This window comes from Dendrobium catenatum, unplaced genomic scaffold, assembly GCF_001605985.2.
Source record: "Dendrobium catenatum unplaced genomic scaffold, ASM160598v2 fragScaff_scaffold_1220, whole genome shotgun sequence".
Taxonomy (NCBI): Eukaryota; Viridiplantae; Streptophyta; class Magnoliopsida; order Asparagales; family Orchidaceae; genus Dendrobium; species Dendrobium catenatum.
This window is the reverse complement of record NW_021319682.1, coordinates 12,101,987-12,120,160: the sequence shown is the minus strand read 5'-3', so window position 1 is coordinate 12,120,160 and position 18,174 is coordinate 12,101,987. Positions and strand designations below refer to the sequence as shown.

Below are 18,174 nucleotides of genomic sequence, written 5' to 3'. Positions count from 1 at the left end.
ACATTATCTACTTGTGCAATGATGTCTTATGATAGATGTTACAAACTCTCTTATGCGGTTCTTCGAGACAGGGCTACTATGAACTATCATTGAATTTTGATTTATGATCATGTTGGTGGGTTAAACCTGAAGCCACAATTCTTATTATGATTTTAAATAAGACTGTTTATTTTTTTGTTGGTCTTACTTAAAATTTTTTGATCTATTGTGTCTTATATTTTCATATAATTTTTTTTGATATATTAATGAAAAATGGCGAGTCCTCATTTCCCAATAATCAATTATAATATAAAGCTTATCCCACTATATGGCTAGCTTGCATAGAGCTCACTTTTTTTTTCATTATGTTATATTAAGAATCAAAATTAATTAAAATTATAATCAAGAATATAATCATTTAGAAGTCTTTTTAGGTCTACGTCATTTCCCAAAAATTAAAAATATTTTAACTTGCGGTTCAAAAATAATATATATCGCAATTCATCGGACCGTAGAAGAAAATTTTAATAGGCTGATTAGCGTTAGACAAATAAATTAAATAATAAAAGATAACGAAAGTCAGAGACAGATAAATTATAATTAATATAACATTTTATTAGCCAACTCATAAAAAAAAATTCAAATTAAATGGATTAAGTTATCACAGTGAATTAAAGCCGATAGATGACACTTACATTAAAACAAAAAAATCTATTTTTATTATCTCGCGATTTAAAATAGCATTGCCATTCAAGTATAATCGTGTTAAATTTCTAAATAACCACTCCACTATTATTAATTTATTATATATAGCGCTATTTTAATTTCAGATATCTCATACATTCCTCAAATTTAGTTTGAGTATATAAAATTGATTAAAATATCTCTTGAGACTATAATTAGAATCAATTTATGTATTATGACAAAATATTCATTTGAGATTGAGTTTCATATACAATTATTAGATATAAGAGAGACATTTTGAATTAATTTTATATAAATCTAAGAATAAATTTGGATAACGTAATATTTTCTAAGACTAAATTTGTCATAAGAAATAAATCTAGAGACTATTTTGATATTTTTATGAAAATAAATTAAATCTAATTTTTTTAATTTTTTATTTTTTCTTTTAATTATTTTATTAAATTTATTTTATTTTATTATTTTTTTTAATTATAAAGCTTGGGATAATATATAATATAAATAATAATAATGACGCAGGCTTTATTTATTCTCCCATTTTTATAATAATATGAGGTGAATAACTATTGAACTTGTAAAATCTGGCTTATCTTTTTAAAAAGGCAAAATTTTTTTTGTTTAATTCTTTTTATTTTTAAAAAGGTATGTTTGGGGTAGATTGACTGAAGGGAATCCAATTCCACCTTGACCTCCCACCTAAATTATTATTTTATATAGAAGAATATTTTTTATAGCCAATTGATTTGGTATAAAAATGAAATTTAATTTGAAGTGCTGGTTCTTATCAAGATCAAGCTTAGTTGAATATTATTTTTTGGCTGGGTCATTTTATTCAAAGGAGGATTTAATGGTATTAGGTGTAATTGTGTAATATTTGAATTGTATTCTTTTTTGAAGGTTCATTCGAATAAAATCGAATAGATCGCGTCTGAACTAAAAAATTATTACAGTTCTACTCACATAAAAGGTAAAATAACCTTATAAATAATGATATCTCATTTGATTATTTTTTAAACCAAATTATCAACCTATAAATAACACAACTTATACATACTAATAATAATATAAAAAGTCATCACATAGTAATAAATATATGCTTAAAATGATTGAATTTATTTTACTATTAGTACATATATAAAGAGTTTATATTATATTAATTTCAAAATAAATTCAACAATTTTGAGATTCATCATATTTTAATTTTGATCATAATATTTTGTATTATAATATTCTCCTATATTTTTTACCAATAAAATTAATTAACCTCCATTTCTATTTCAATCTTTCAATTGTCTTGTATTTTTTTTTTTTTAATGAGTTCAGAATTCTCTTCTTTATTAATCTAATGATGTGGCCCTAATCCCCTTTAATTTTTAGAATTTTCTCCTCTTTTATGACTTAATAAAAATCAATATTATTTTAAAATAAGCATAATAACAAATTTAATTAATTAATAATAGATTATACTTATTTTGAAATAAATTTCATGCAAATGAGGTCTATTTTAATTAAAATATGTCAAAATATTTAAAGAACCATTGCCTCAAAAGATGACATCATTGTCTCGAGGCTCCTCCAACTTTCACAATTGAATTGATCTTCTATTATTCGTGTATACTACTTTGCATCAATGCCTTTCTCAATTATGACAAGGGCATTACCCATATCAAATGATTTATACTAATAAAATCATTTTAACTAATTTATTCCCTTCTTTTTTTTTTCTTTTTAGGTTTTTCATATATAAATTGTCTCTTACAACTTTTCTTTTGAATATCCATGTATTAGATCTTGTATAAATTTATAATATTAAATACAAAGGTTGTGAAAATCAGACCCTATAATGAATCATGTTTTCATGATTCATGATTTAATAAATACTAATTTTATTTAAATATAGCATAATTTACTCAATAGTGATGCAATCATATCAAATTAATGCAAAATTTTGAACAAAATAAAAAATTATGGAGCATAAAACATGAGTAAATACGTTTTTTTTTTTTTAATTGAAGACATGATGTTGAGAATTTTACTAGCATGTGGTGAGGTACATAACTATTTGATCACAGTGATGGTTGCTTGCATTGCTTCTAGACGCTCTTAAGTGAACTAAGCCCAATGAACTAATGTAATTACTAATTAGTACTGTGTATTGGACTAAATGAAATGCACGATGAAAACAAACTTTGCATGTGAAGCTTCACTGTCTGTATATATGCTCTTGCAAATTCGTTTGTTAAAGAACTGAGAAAAGCTCAGATAAACTTCCGAAATCAGATTACTGATATTTGATCAACACATATCTACACTGTTCATAAGATGAAACTTATTCCTATAAATAATACGAATTTTAATTGAATATCCATTTCATTGATCAATCAAAATAAACGGACAGCAAACCTCAAATCTCATATGAAAGAAATTGTGCTAGGATAAAAAGTTTCTGTTTGGGGAAGAATTCTTACAAAGCAATGTGACAAGTTAGAGACTTTGGCAAGGTGGTGAGGAAGGATGCACGAGCGGCAAACACAATAAAATGGGTGATCGAACTTGAAACTTGTTGATAAGCAACGAATTGACGAACCTGCGACGGCTTGTGAGGCTTCTGAGAAGCATGACAACTGGACTATTGAAAAGAAGTCATGAAACAATGACTGACAGTCTGACCTTGACCTGTTGGTTGAGAGCTTATGCTTCCAACTAAGAGATCTTGGATTCGAGTCTTTGAGTATACGTTTTGTGTGTGAGTTTGCCTTAAATGGCCTAAATGTCCAAAAAAAAAAAAAAAAGAATGGACGAGTAATACGGGCATACAGATACACAAGAACGGCAAAGAAGATAGCAGTTTGGAGAGGAAGGAATGTGGTAATACGCTAACTGCTTAGGGTTTTACGATTTTACATTCGCTGTTTGGAGAGGAAGGAATGTTGATTTTGACCGTTCGATTTGCAATTCACAACCACATTTGATTACTGTTTTGAACAGGATGTATCTATTATAAAAGGCCAGTTCATCGGTTATACGGTTGAAGAACCAACGATTTACTTAGAGTACTCTCTACTTTCTTGAATATCTAATTGCGCAACAAGGGTTTTTGTGTAAAGAACATATTAGAGGGGAGAATATCATAGCATATAACAAAAGTAAGAAGAAGATGACATTTAAAGTAGGACTTCAGAAATTTTATCTAAGTATGCATGCAAGTTAAATTATTATTATTTGATATGTATATTGATGTTTAGTTCTCTAACACTTGATTTGCAAAACAAAATTTAACTAAAAGTCAAAAAAATTTGCTAACTAAAATTTTTGAGAAGCTATTATGTAAATTTCATAGCATTATGCATATAAATCATGTGAACATTCAAGCAGCAGTTGTTTCCCAAGTAAGAACTAGTACAATGTTTATTATTGTGAAAAAAAGTACTCTTCTACAATGATTGGAAAAACACGCACATATATAAAAAACTAAGTTGGGCAGATCAGCTGCATTAACTATTTCAAGGATTACCTCAAAATTCTGATTCCCTTGATCTTTAACAAGAACGCCTGAACTGATAGACGAGGGAAGAACGGTGCCTGCTCTGTTGTTGGTTATGAAACCATCATTCAGCTAGCAGTACACGAAATTCAGAAGCTCGTTGTAAATGATACATCAGTCAAATGATGAAAAAAATAATAATAATAATAAATCAATTGAGAATAAATACAAAAAAACAAGTTTCATCCCATACAATCTTACAAAATCCCCGCAGAAAAATGGTGGGCCATCCGAGGTTACATTATTAAAAGGTTTGAAATTAATATAGGCTCAAGGTGGTCTAATCTGAACCCAAGATCCCTTACAATAACAGCCTTCTCAAGTCACTGAAGTTGGATGACAAAGCTCCAAGAAACTTGCCTGTAAATAAACAAGAATAAATAGTTATATGATTAAAGTTTCGTTTGGGATGACTTTCTTGTTGCTTCTTAAAATAATTTTTAAATATAAATTTTTTATTTTTTCTACTAAAAAGCTGTTTTAAGAAGCAACAAAAAAGCCGTCCCAAACAAAGCCTAATAATAAAGAACTTAATGATGGAAAACTACCTCCAATTTCGGCGTCAATGACACGATGATCAGCTGACAGTTTCAAGCTCATCTTAGTCACCACTACAGGCTTCTCAATTCCTGCAAAGTTAAATGAAATATGGCATGGTTACAAAATCTTAAGAGACATGCCATGTAAATTCGATCAGTGTGGAGCATACCATCAATGTCTTTAATAGGCTCGACAACCTTATTACCTCGACCAACAGCAAGAATGCATGCCTACAGAAACACATTTGTAAATATAATTAATTAGTTGAAAGGCATTATAACATTGGAGAAGGAAAGAGAAGAGTGAAGATCAAGCGAGTGAGAAACAGAGGGAGAAACCTGCGGAGGATTTATGATAGCGCAAAAATGGTCAACAGGGAACATTCCAAGATTTGATATACTGCGTGGTAAGCATATACAATGATTTTAGAAAGAGCAAAAACTGAAGTCTACTGGTCATTAGAGAATTTGATACATGGTGTACAAACCTGAAAGTCCCACCCTGAAACTGCTCAGGTTTGAGCTTTCCATTACGTGCCCTCTCAGCCAATTCTTTAACCTGCAAGTAAACACCCTGAATAGATCATGGCTTTATTTGGGACAGCTTTCATACTAGTTTGTTTTTCAGGCCGCAATCAAAAATTTTATTTGGCCACTATTTTTTCACTGTTTACAATAATTTTTTTTGCCAGGAAGTTGCTTTCTACATAAACTTATATAAAAAAACTGTTTTCTCCGCAATAATTTTACAATCACCTTTATAAAAAATTGTAGTCATCCCAAATAGACCCTATATCTACAGCACAGTAGAGAGTATCTACTGTCTTATGATGCGCAAGGTTTTGATTTTGTCAATGAAAATATATCATCCCTATAATTAGCCTTGTGCTGATAAAAAACTTCATGAATTCTCATTTTCATTCGGTTTTGTTGACTAATGTTTGAATTGTTAAATATATTTTCTCAAATCATTTTGAGCGACGTCTATCAAAGAAATGGTAGCTCTCACTTTTACACTTTTTTCATCCTAATCCTTTAACATCAATTTTATCAAATCATAGGTGCATTTTCTACCTTTCTTTTATAAATGTAAAAACCTTAAGTTTATTTTTAAAAATCCACATAGTGGGATAAAGATTTGATGTTGTTATGTATTCTAATTTTCATACATTATCTTAAACATTTTTTTATTTGTATCACACTTCCATCAATACTTTTTTTTATTGACCAACAATAAGATTCCATACAATATAATCAGCATAATTGTAGTTTTATAAAATTTACCATCTATTCTGATGACATCCTCTTATAACAAAATATAAGAAGATTCTCGTGGGCTCCAAAAATTCGTGCCACAGCCTCCCCTCCTTTTAGGGAAGTTTTAACAAATTAAGTTCCGAAATAAATTTTTAGAAGGCATATTGGGGTATGAATTAAGACACTACCAAGAGATTTCGACCTCATTTTGCGAGACCTTATGATCTGAGTTCTGATTTTCTATAGGCATAAACCCCTATAGTTAATTACCCCTCTTGATAATGAGAGAGAACTTTCGATTAAGGCTACTCATCAAACAGATATGTAGAAGTATGTAGTATCTAGTTTATAGTAACAGCATGAGTTTGGGTGCTTGAGAATTTAACATTAAAATTATAAATTTCACCACCTCACACTTAAAGCGGATGGTGGGGGAATGATGATGGATCCGATCAAAATCTCATGGTTTCGTTGTCCCGGGTCATCATAGTTCCTGGTCTACTTAGAGGAGGTAGTCGACCTAACCTGACAAAATGATCCTTATCAGCAGACATAGGTTGCTTTGTCTAATGGTACCTTGTAGGCGTGGGGTGAATATTTGTCTAAGGGGACCGATCTAAATCCACCTTAGCTAACATAGGGCTTTGTGCCCTTTCGATTATATCCTATTGATCAATGTCTCAAGAATTTGACACTATTGGGGAGCATGGGGGCTATGAATGTAACCAAATACAATGGAGTCATAGCAACCCTATTAGATGCAATGGAAGAATAAAGGCCATGTAAGCAAACAATTTCAATCAAAAATAAATTAGCTACATGAGAAGCATCATCAGTTTTAGAATAAGAATTAAAATGAGCCATTTTATAAACCTATCTGCTATCACTAATAATGAATTCTTGGGCATGAGAAATCCTAGCGAATCCTCATCAAAAAATACATTTTGATGACTTGCCACAACACATTTGGCACAGGTTGTAGAATATATAGATTAGGAGTTTGCTTAATAATTTTCTTGATTTAACAAGTTTGGCATCAACTCATCATCCTAAGAACACCTTTACTACATAAAGGCAAGAAAACCTTTCCTCAATTAAATAGATACATTTTTTTTGTAACCTACATAGCAAATTCTCCCACAACTAACACCCCAAACAAGAAAGTTGAGTAAGTAAAGGAATGCATAAATTTTATCCTTTTTTGTAATCCATTAAAAAAGAAATATGATAAATGCATAAATGCATAGAAATATGATAAAATTTGATTATCTTTAAGATCAAATAAAAAAAAGAAAATCAATACATACTAGGTATTCAACTTCTATTCTTCAAACCATAATCCTTTCATAATCATAGTAATAAGATAAAAACTGTATTCAGTACTCTAATATCATTATTCTCAACACTAGAATGATGTTTTAGAGCAAACATGATGATTGTTCAATCTGAACTTTTGTTCGACATAAAAAATGAGATTAAATGTTTCATTATTTTATTTAATGTTATGTATTTGGGGAATATTTGAATTTTGTTTTAAAAGATTTATTTGATGTCTTATTATTTTTTATGATAATTTATTTTCTTCCAAATAATTCATTACCTTATTTTCTTGTTGCCTTAAGGTCATTTTCTATAAGGATTAGGTTAAGACACTGAATGTTAAATCAAAATTTGAGACTAACTAGTCACCCTCACTTTCTCATATCTACTCATTTATTAAGTGGCATTAGAACAATTGATTCATATGCTTTGTTGTTGTTTCATTATGACTCTTTGCAGAGTCCATACACTAACGCTAACATGATCACTTCAATGAACAACCTTTGCCTCGTCTCACGATTCACAATTCTACAATGCTCAACTCTCATGCAGTTGCACACAACTTCCTATTCATGCTCTAGCCTGTTTGTGTTATCTCAAAACATTCTATGCCCTAAAGTACCTCCACTATCGTTGATCAATCTCCTAGTTCGTGACATGACTTTCTTTTCCGAAAACCTAACTCACATTATTAGTTGCACATCATCTTGCCACTAATACATCCAATAGCTTGCATCCGTACAACAAAAAATTCTACAGTGCACCTAGCACACATGCAATCTGCTCTAATTCACTTGCATTTGATCTCCTAGGCCTTGAACTACCACGTCATGTGCCATCGTGTGCCTACGTCACTTCTTGTCTTCCCTTCCAAACGCAACCCTACCAAGCTGAAACCCCTAATCAACAACCAAGTTATTCAACTCTTACAATTTGCTTATTCGTGCAAAAATCACCTTCATTGTAGTGCCTTACCCAAGCCTAAACCACCATATTGACCAATGACACTATAGCGCACACTTATCGCAGTGTGATCCATCCCATTGTGCTAAGCATCTCCCCTTGTTAGCACCTTAACAAAACTTCTTGTTAATGCAACAAATGCTGCCCTAGTCAAATCACCATTCCCCTAACCACCCCAGCCATCTGATAACGACATCCACCCCTTCTAGCGTGGAAATTTGAGCTGCAACCATAACCCATCTCTATCCACGACAAATTGATAGCCTATCATTACCTTAATTATTCATCAACATTACCACAAATTTTTACGGATTGAAAAACATCATCAATAGAGAACCTACTGAATCGTGTAACTCAATTGTTTCTTTTTTTTTTCTTTTTTTTTTTAACTCAATTGTTTCTTTTATAGTATAAACTCCTAAACTGTTAGTTAGATTTATGTTCCTTGTTTGCTTGCAAATCTATTAATCATTACATGATCCTCACCTAGAAAACTCTAATTTGTGCGTCCAATGCTTCCCTACTAACTATTTAGCTGGTTCAGGGCAAGTTCCAACACATTTTGAATATTTGGTGCTCAAAAGAACCAACTACACTTGCTGCCTACCAACACACAGCAAACCCAAATTAATCTTCTACAGATATCAAGATGTTTAAAGAAGCAATGATTTTAGAATCGAATTTGAAAAAAAAAAGGCTTTGATATCAGATAAAATTTGCATTTACATTATCATTTTGAAGATTTCTTAGTTACATTAATCGTATATTTGTTTGAATAGTTTTCATAGCATGTCTAATTTTAATTCAACATGACACTTGCTACACTTAAGTGTAAATATGAGAATCCATTCATATCCATAAATCAATTGATTAGAAGGGTAGAAAACTTTCGAAATCATAAGATGTCTTGTGATGCACGTATAAAAACACTTAAGAGAAACTTCAATCATTTGTAGGTCAATTTAATTTTCTCAATATAAAGCTTACTTAAAAGTTAAAACTTAAAAGGGAATTTCATAAAGTAACCTCTCTGGATATCCTTTCACATCCAATTAGACAACCTTGACATTTTGATTAAGATAAGACGCCCAACGAACTCAATCTATTATTGGAACAGACCTTGGAACACTTGAAGAGCCAATTTTACCTCCACGTGTGGGTTGAAATGCAATTCCTTGAGTGAATAGGGTCATAGAGTTTAATTACACCATAATCATGATAAAGCACTAAGAACACTCATATCTGCCTCTATGATATGAAAAAAATCTGTAGTCATTCAAGTTATTGTGCATTGCATGCAGATTTTTAAAAAAGCTGTGGCATGCCAGTGGAATGGCTTCTTCTATGGAAAAAAACAATTGCTTCAGACTACATAACAGTTTACCATATCTTTTGAAGCATACCTCTGAGGATATAGTTGACAATGTCTTCTCATCTGCATTCCTTATAATTGGCGTCATTAAGCCCTGTATCTCAGAAATTCTGTCAGAACTAAAACATAAGACCTTTCAGGAAAGCTCAAGGAAAAACTACCTTCTCTGTAGCCACCGCGATTGATATGTCAATTGACCTCGATATGGTGGTCTCACCTTTCTCATCGCTCCAATAAGCTGTGAGACCAAAAAAACCACGCCCAATATGTTAATTAAAGTCAAAGGATGTACGGGCATTGATAGATGCAATGTCGCAATATAAGGTAGAAAAATGTAGGAAAAAGTAACATAAAGAGTCCAACAATTGATGACTAAAAAATTCACAATGCCAGTCATCATTATTTTGGTTAATTAATGCATAATAGCCATATCAAATGAGATTAATATGAAAGCAAAGATAAACCATACCTGATGTGGAAGTCCCAGGTGTTTTAATGCATGGTCGAGGGAATGCAAGGTTGCATCAATGTGGAGAGGGGTAAATGTAAAATATAAGTGCATATGAAATGTTTGGAAAGGCTAACCAATATTCAGGCCCATATGGCTGGATGCATATACAAAGTATATTTTAGAGATGATGAAATTAGCAGAAACCAAAATTTGGTTGGATAAAACTGGAAATTGACATTTGCTTAAACTCCAGAAACCAGTCAAACAAAATGATTTCCTATTCATAAATAGAATGAGTGAAAATCATCAGATTCTAAAATATTTTCTATATCTGCAAGCAACTAAATTGGCTATTTAAAAGAATTCTAGCTGACATAAAGGAAAAAAAAGTAATAACAAGAGCAACAAGAACAACAATGTTAATAAAAATGAATGACTATAAGCTTAATGCACCATAAGTGGGGAGAAATAAGTGTTACAGCAAACACGTTTGAGATGGAAGAATAAGAGATTGACAATAAACAGAGAAAATTCAAGTTCTCCTTCAGATGTTCGTGCGACAAGCAGGTTACCCTTTTATTATAAGGGCAAGAAACAACAAATACGAGGAGCATATTATGTAAACAACTTGACCAGACCACCCTCTAACAAAAGAGGAAGAACTATTAATTAACGAACACGTGCTTAGTGTTAGCATGCTTAACAAGCTCAATGAACTTAGTGATGTACAAATACTTTTCTAATGCCAAATGATTTGAATGTCTAAAGAGAGTTTTCATGACAGAGAGAGTTGAATAATTCCATATGCAATTTATATATTTGAAACCCACGTATGCATGTAGGAAATACATAACTAAGGCTTGGAAGAGATCCCAATCAATTTTGACATGTTGATGCATTGGATACATGAATGCAAGTCTCTAAATTTATGGATTTTATAAGATTGTTGTCATTTCTATAAGTTTTACAAAAACACTCAAAATGGATTTCCAGAGCTCCATTAATCCTAGGATTTGCAATATAAATATTTGGAGTTCATGTCAAATCCTACAACCAGTAAGCTAAACGTTTGAACTTAATCAAATGCATTCTGAGCATTGATCAGAATCATGGAAAAATCTACAAGCTTTGCGAAATGTAAGCTCCTATACTTATGTGCCAATTTTGTCATGACATAGTTTTAGGAGAAAGAGGCATAGTATGCAACGTTTGGAGGAAACCTACACCTCGACATTCGACTCATTATAGAATGAAATAACCTAACTTAGGGCTTGATCGCAGGTGACGGCGTTGGAAGACAAAATGATGCTAAAACATGCATTTGGGGTTGTTGGACACAAATCCGGCCACCCTACGCGTGTCGGTATCCTTCTCGGACTCTCACATGAGAGCAAACAAGCCGAAAATGCTTGATTTCTGCTGTTTTATAAAGTGGACAGCAAGCATAGGTTTTATTTTGGGGTTTTGGAAAGCAAAATTCAAGGTTTCTAAGGGACCTATGGTTTTGGAGCATCAACCACACAATAACGGGCCGATAGGCCTAGGTTTCTTCCTAAGTTTCGAGAAGTAAACCCGACGCAGCAACAATCCACTCGTCTTGTAAAAGGCGAGAAACTAGAGAAGTGGTGGGCCGATGTCCAAGTTCTTCCGGAAGGCATATTTGCTGTCCAAAGTGCTCCGAATCGCTGGATTTACTGTCTTGAACACTCCTGGAGGCTGGTTTTGCTACCTCGAGCTTTGCTCACGAGCCTTCTTAGATGCGGGAATGAAGATCTGAGCTGCTGGATGCAACCCAGACGTGCGTGGAAGCAATTGTTTTTGAAGGTTCTTGGCCAGCTAGGTCTTGTGCTGAGGAAATTAATCTGTGCGGACTCTGAATGTGGAGGATTGTCTGGATTGCTGCTTATTTGTTGAGTATTTACTATTTATTTTAAAATACGTAGTAAATACTCATCAAATAAGCAACAAATCAGTAAAAGTCAGCAAATAATCAATCAAAACTCAACAAATACTCAACAAAAACTAATCAAATACTCACTAAATACTCATCAAATATTCACAACTAAGGATATGTTGAGTATTTACTATGAATCTACAAATACGCAATAAATACGTAGCAAATCCGAACGTTCCTCCACATTCGGAGTCTGCACAGAATAATTTCTCCTTGTGCTGAGCGGAAAGTCCGACCTTCAAATGCGCGGTCGCAAGTAGAGGGCTTGGCGAACGCAGGGAGGCTTATCCCTCTCTATCTAGCTTGAGATGACGCAGGAACGAACCTACGGGGACAGCTGGACGTGGCTCACTCTCAGTCTGACTCGGACGAATGCAGGCAGAGACACACGCAGAAGCTTCCACTCCGCCTCCTTCTCACGACCCTAGGAGCACACAAGCAACAAAGGCCTGAAAATCTTTGGCTCCTGCGCTGTCTCTCTTGGTCTGGGTCGACAAACGCAAGAAGTAGCACGGGAATGTCCCCGCCTCCGCCTACCTCTTTCGTTCTCACAAGATCCTCAGTAAATACTCACTAAATAAGACTTCGGATGGAAGAACCGTCAGGATTAAATTGCTGAGTATTATGCAACAAATCAGCAAATACTCACAAAATAATCAACGAATACTCACAAAATAATCAACAAATCAGGAATATTTGCCGAATCAATCCCTCTCTTCCATCTCCCACCCTCTCTATGCAAGAAACAAGGCCTCCAACCATGGGATTTCGTATAGCCGAAGATCATCTTATCCCACTCGATTGCCTATGGGATTCGATGGGAAACGGTGTACGCAGATAGCCAAAGATCGAGGAGATCAAGGCCGTCGGTTGGATTTCTCAATTTGGTAAGTCAAATAAACTTGAATTTGACTAATTGGGCTGAAATTGAGCCCGGATTGAACTCAAACTGAATAGATTTGGGTCAATTCGGGTTCGATTGGATCTGCTCAAGCTAATTTTATGAAATTAGACTCGAATCAGTAACGATTTGCATTGAATTTGGTTTTACGACGCTTAATTTGGACTGATTTGGGTCGATCTCAATCGATTTGATATTAATTTGATTAAATTGAGCTTAATTTAATTAAATTTGGGCTCGATTTGAGTCAATTTTAATTCGATGGCAGTCGATCGAGTTGATCAAGCCTAATCGGGCTCGAATCAGTTGTATTGGGGCTCATTTAGACTCGATACAAAAGCAGGTCAACAGCAACATCACACTCTAAGACTAAATTGGCCATACACGAATAGTTTGGAGATTATTTGGAGATTTTTCTGAATATAAATAAATATGTAAGAGATTAATTTTCATTTTTATTATCCTCTAAGTTTGTTTTCAAGTCTATGGTGTTATATAATCTTCAAGCACAAGATTGCTCTGTTCACCTTCAATAATGGCACAACTATGCATGGACTAGTTTTAATTCTTAGCCATCATTATGAACAAAAAATCAATAATCGGATACCATTACGCCCATTCATAAAAGTTCACGCCTAAGTCCTACCTGTGCTCCACTAATGCAATCAAAAATTTGGGAGAGGGATCCAAATTTTTTATCACAAAAAACAAAACTCTTTCTTGGATGATAGAAAGACATAAAATACTCAACACTTAACAAAATATAACTAAAAAAATAAAACACAACTTTAATATTATAAAAGGACTTACAAACAAGGACTCTTACAAACTTGACTCAAACAAGACACCCTAAACTTGCTTTCCAAAAGAAGAATGATACAAGTGAGGTGGTACTTGCGGAGAGACGAAAGATGTTAGAAGCCAAGACGAAGGGTGGAAAGAGCTCGCAAGATTTCCAAGAGGAGATGAAAAGGAGAATGAAACAAGCTCGCAAGCTTTTCCAACAAAACCCGCGGGTTTATATTTCCAAAAATCATTCATAAACTTACTTAAACATACACAAAACATCTACTATTTATAGACCAAACGAGGGAATACAAATAGCCACAAAATATTAATTTAAAAGCTAATTAAATAGGGAATATGAAAAGCCAACAGCTAATTCCAGGAAACGAAGCACCAAAGCCACGGAAAAGCCCCCATACACTCACGGGAAACAGCCCAGCCAGGAACCGAAGAGGCAGCTGCAAGAACCAAGGAGGCCCGCATGGAACCGAAGCACCAAGGCACAGGGAAGGCCACCCAGCACGGGAAAACTAGCAGCCAACCACAGGAATCAAAGGGTCAAGCCACGGGAACCAAGGAACCATCCACGGGAACCAAAGAGCCATTCACGGGAACCAAAGGGACAACAAATGGGGGAATGAACCTCAATTTAGGAGCTAAAAAGGCTCTCTACTAGACATTAATGAGCTGATATCTAGTAGAGGAAAGCATTTATGAGCTTGAAACATAAGAAGAGGCTCATTAATGAGCTGATTCAAGTAGAACTTACAAAATTTTCAACTCAACTTGTTTTGATCCATTCCTTGCCTACATTAGACTCCCATTCTTGAGAAGTCATCTCCCGATGAGTTAGATTTTGCTTTCTTCGGAGGAGGCAAGGACGGTGCATCCAGTTCTTGAATTTTTTTGCTTCAAAATTTTTGGCACTTGAATGTAGCTGCACTTGAATCTTGAAAAGCTTGATCTAAATCGGGTCAAAAGAACTTTCTTGTTGCGAGGTCCATTGGATTACTTTCTTGCTTGCTTTCCCCTAGATGTTTATTCAACTTGACTTAGAAAGACACAAGACTTAAGACACAAACCTAGGAAGACATAAAACAAGACTCACGCACAACTATCATGACACACCAAGACTGACTAGAACTCAAAACTTACATGACATCAAGACACACACGACTCATAAGACTCTCAAGACTTACTTGACAAACCGACTCATAAACCTAGGACTTCCTAACTTGCTCTGATACCAAATTAATGCAATCAAAAATTTGGGAGAAGGATCCAAATTTTTTATCACAAAAAACAAAGCTCTTTCTAGGATGATAGAAAGACATAAAATACTCAAAACTTGACAAAATATAATTAACAAAACAAAACACAACTTTAATATTATAAAAGGACTTACAAATAAGGACTCTTACAAACTTGACTCAAACAAGCCACCCTAAACTTGCTTTCTAAAAGAAGAAGGATACAGTTGAGGTGGTACTTGCGGAGAGACGAAAGATGTTAGAAGCCAAGACGAAGGGTGGAAAGAGCTCGCAAGATTTTTAAGAGGAGATGAGAAGGAGAATGGAACAAGCTCGCAAGCTTTTCCAACAAAACCCGCAGATTTACATTTCTAAAAATCATTCATAAACTTACTTAAACATACACAAAACATCTACTATTTATAGATCAAAAGAGTGAATACAAATAGCCAAAAAATATTAATTTAAAAGCTAATTAAATAGGGAATATGAAAAGCTAACAGCCAATTCCAGGAAACGAAGCACCAAAGCCACGGAAAAGCCCCCAAAAACTCACGGGAAACAACCCAGCCAGGAACCGAAGAGGCAGTCGCAAGAACCAAGGAGGCCCGCACGGAACCGAAGCACCAAGGCACGGGAAAGGCCACCCAGCACGGGAAAACCAGCAGCCAACAACGGGAACCAAGGAACCATCCACGGAACCAAAGAGCCATCCACGGGAACCAAAGGTACAACAAATTGGGGAATGAGCCTCAATTTATGAGCTAAATATGCTCTCTACTAGACATTAATGAGCTGATATCTAGTAGAGGAAAACATTTATGAGCTTGAAACATAAGAAGAGGCTCATTAATGAGTTGATTCAAGTAGAACTTACAAAATTTTCAACTCAACTTGTTTTGATCCATTCCTTGCCTACATCATCCACCAATAAAAACTGAAACATAAAAAGTTATAATATCATAAAAAACCTATGTATAAAACTCCAAATGGTGAGTCTCCCAAATTTTAAAAATTACTAAGCTACTCTCACAAAATCAAAATAACGAGAAACTTTCTATGCACCTGATGGATGTTCCAATGATTTAAGAAAATGCTAGAAATTGACTATAGCACTAGTCCTCAAATGCTGAAAAGGATGGACAACCTTTTATCTAAGGTTCAGCGAGTATTGAAGAGACAGTTGAATAAAAGAAGAATGGCTATTCTCGAGGATTAGAAAAGTTCATCCTACTACATGTAACATATATGTATGGAGAAGGATTTTCTCCACGGCTGAGAATTACCATTGAAATATAGAAGCGTGGCCTTAGCACCGAAGATCAAATTCAACCATCCTCTTCAACATCATTGAAATAAGCGCATGTACGGTTCATATATCTTTAAGAGTCATTTGAATATTTGACCATCGATAGGATAGAAAGAAGATCTTGTGTCCATAGTTCATAGCTTAGAGAAAAACTATGAAATCCTATAGTTTTTGATGTAGACAAAGAGGGGGGGAGGTGGAGGTCAAAATATTTTGAATTATAAATTTGGTGAGCTTTTAGGTCCTCTACTAGAATCAGCTCATTAATGTCTAATAGAGAGCCTTTTTAGCTCATAATTGAGGTTCATTCCCCCAGTTTGCTGCCCCTTTGGTTTCCCCACCTAGCTCTCCTTCCCATGGCTGATTCCTCCCTCTTTTATTGTTGGTTCCGATCCCCTTGGTGCCCCTTCAGTTCCCTACATGGCTGCTGGTCCGGTTCCTGTGAATCCCCTTCGGTTTCCTCCCTGGTTGTTGTTTCCCATGGATGTTCCCTGCTCCTTCCCGTGGCTGTTTTACCCGATTCTTGTGTTGCCTTTTCGGGTACTATTATGGAATAATTGCTTGCTGTTTGGGAGCTGTTTCTTGATTGTTTTTGGACTATTTTTGGACTGATTGATGGTTGGTTGTTTTGGGTGGCTGAAGTTGTCCTTTGGGCTCTCTTTTGGTGGTTGTTTGGTTCCCCTTTCTTTACCTCTATATAAGAGATGTTTACGGCTGATTTAGAAGTGTTATAATGTGATTTTTGGATAAAACCTGTGGGTTTCTTTGGAATAGCTTGTGAGCTATGTCCTCTTCCTCTTTTCTTCTCTATAGCTTGCAAGCTATGATTCGTCTTGGCTTCTAACCTCTTTCTTCTATCCGTAAGTTCGATGTCACATGTATCTTTCGTCTCAAGGAATGCAAGTTTAGGAGATCTATCGTCTAAGTTTGTATGCGTCGTTTGTAAGCGTCTTGTAAGCGTCCTTTATTGTAAGTGTCTTTTATATTATATACGTTTGTTTTTGTCTAATTTGTCTATTTTGGGGCAATCTTTGTAATTTTCTATTCCTAGGAAGGTTTTGTTTTTGTTTGCAAAAATTTAGGGGTTTTCTAAATTTTTTCTTGCATCAATTTGTTATCAGAGCATAGGTTAGGATTTTCCTAGGTTGATTGTCTTCCTTTCTTTTAAAATAAAAAAATCGAAAAAGAAAGTCAAATCCATCAGCAAGCCGAAGTTCCGATTCATGTGGAAGATCTATCATCAGGATTGGCTCATTTAGCTCATAAGGGTATGTACTGAATTCAATCTCATCAGGAGATGAAATTTTTCAACCGGAGGAGAATTGATGTAGGCAAGGAGGGGGGGGGGTCAAAATATTTTGAATTATAAATTTGGTGAGCTTCTAGGTCCTCTGCTACAATCAGCTCATTAATGTCTAGTAGATAGCCTTTTTAGCTCATAAATTGAGGTTCATTCCCCACATTTGCTGTCCCTTTGGTTTCCCCACCCAGCTCTCCTTCCCATGACTGATTCCTCTCCCTTTTATTGTTGGTTCCGGTCCCCTTTGTTCCCATTCGATTCCCTACGTGGTTGCTGGTCCGGTTCATGTGCAGCCCCTTCGGTTTTGATGCGGACATCGGCACGAAGATTTGGCGCATCTATCACAGGAGGCGTCGTAAATCGACGGCTCTAATTTAAATTGTCATTTATGAGTTATTTTATGAATTTTAGCTCTTATTTTATGTTATTTCCTGTTTTACCCCTAGGTTAGCTTATTTGAGTGTTGTGGCCCAAGGGGCAATTTTGTAATTTTGATTTTCTCATGTTGTGGCTTATATATAGGGCCTTAAGCTATTGTAATAGG

The 18,174-nt window shown here is 34.5% G+C and overlaps 1 protein-coding gene across 1 annotated transcript in view; it reads right to left on the bottom strand.

The window, feature by feature from the left end:
- Window positions 1-4,007: 4,007 nt before the first annotated feature.
- The window catches only part of LOC110092924 (dihydrolipoyllysine-residue acetyltransferase component 1 of pyruvate dehydrogenase complex, mitochondrial), a gene marked incomplete in the record, with an annotated part of 45,269 nt that continues 31,102 nt past the window's right edge, over window positions 4,008-18,174 (bottom strand). Inside the window, 7 exon segments of the mRNA XM_020817630.2 lie at window positions 4,008-4,588; window positions 4,777-4,857; window positions 4,938-4,998; window positions 5,107-5,167; window positions 5,256-5,326; window positions 9,711-9,773; window positions 9,841-9,917. Of these exon segments, the coding sequence (XP_020673289.1) occupies window positions 4,530-4,588; window positions 4,777-4,857; window positions 4,938-4,998; window positions 5,107-5,167; window positions 5,256-5,326; window positions 9,711-9,773; window positions 9,841-9,917 (473 nt within the window).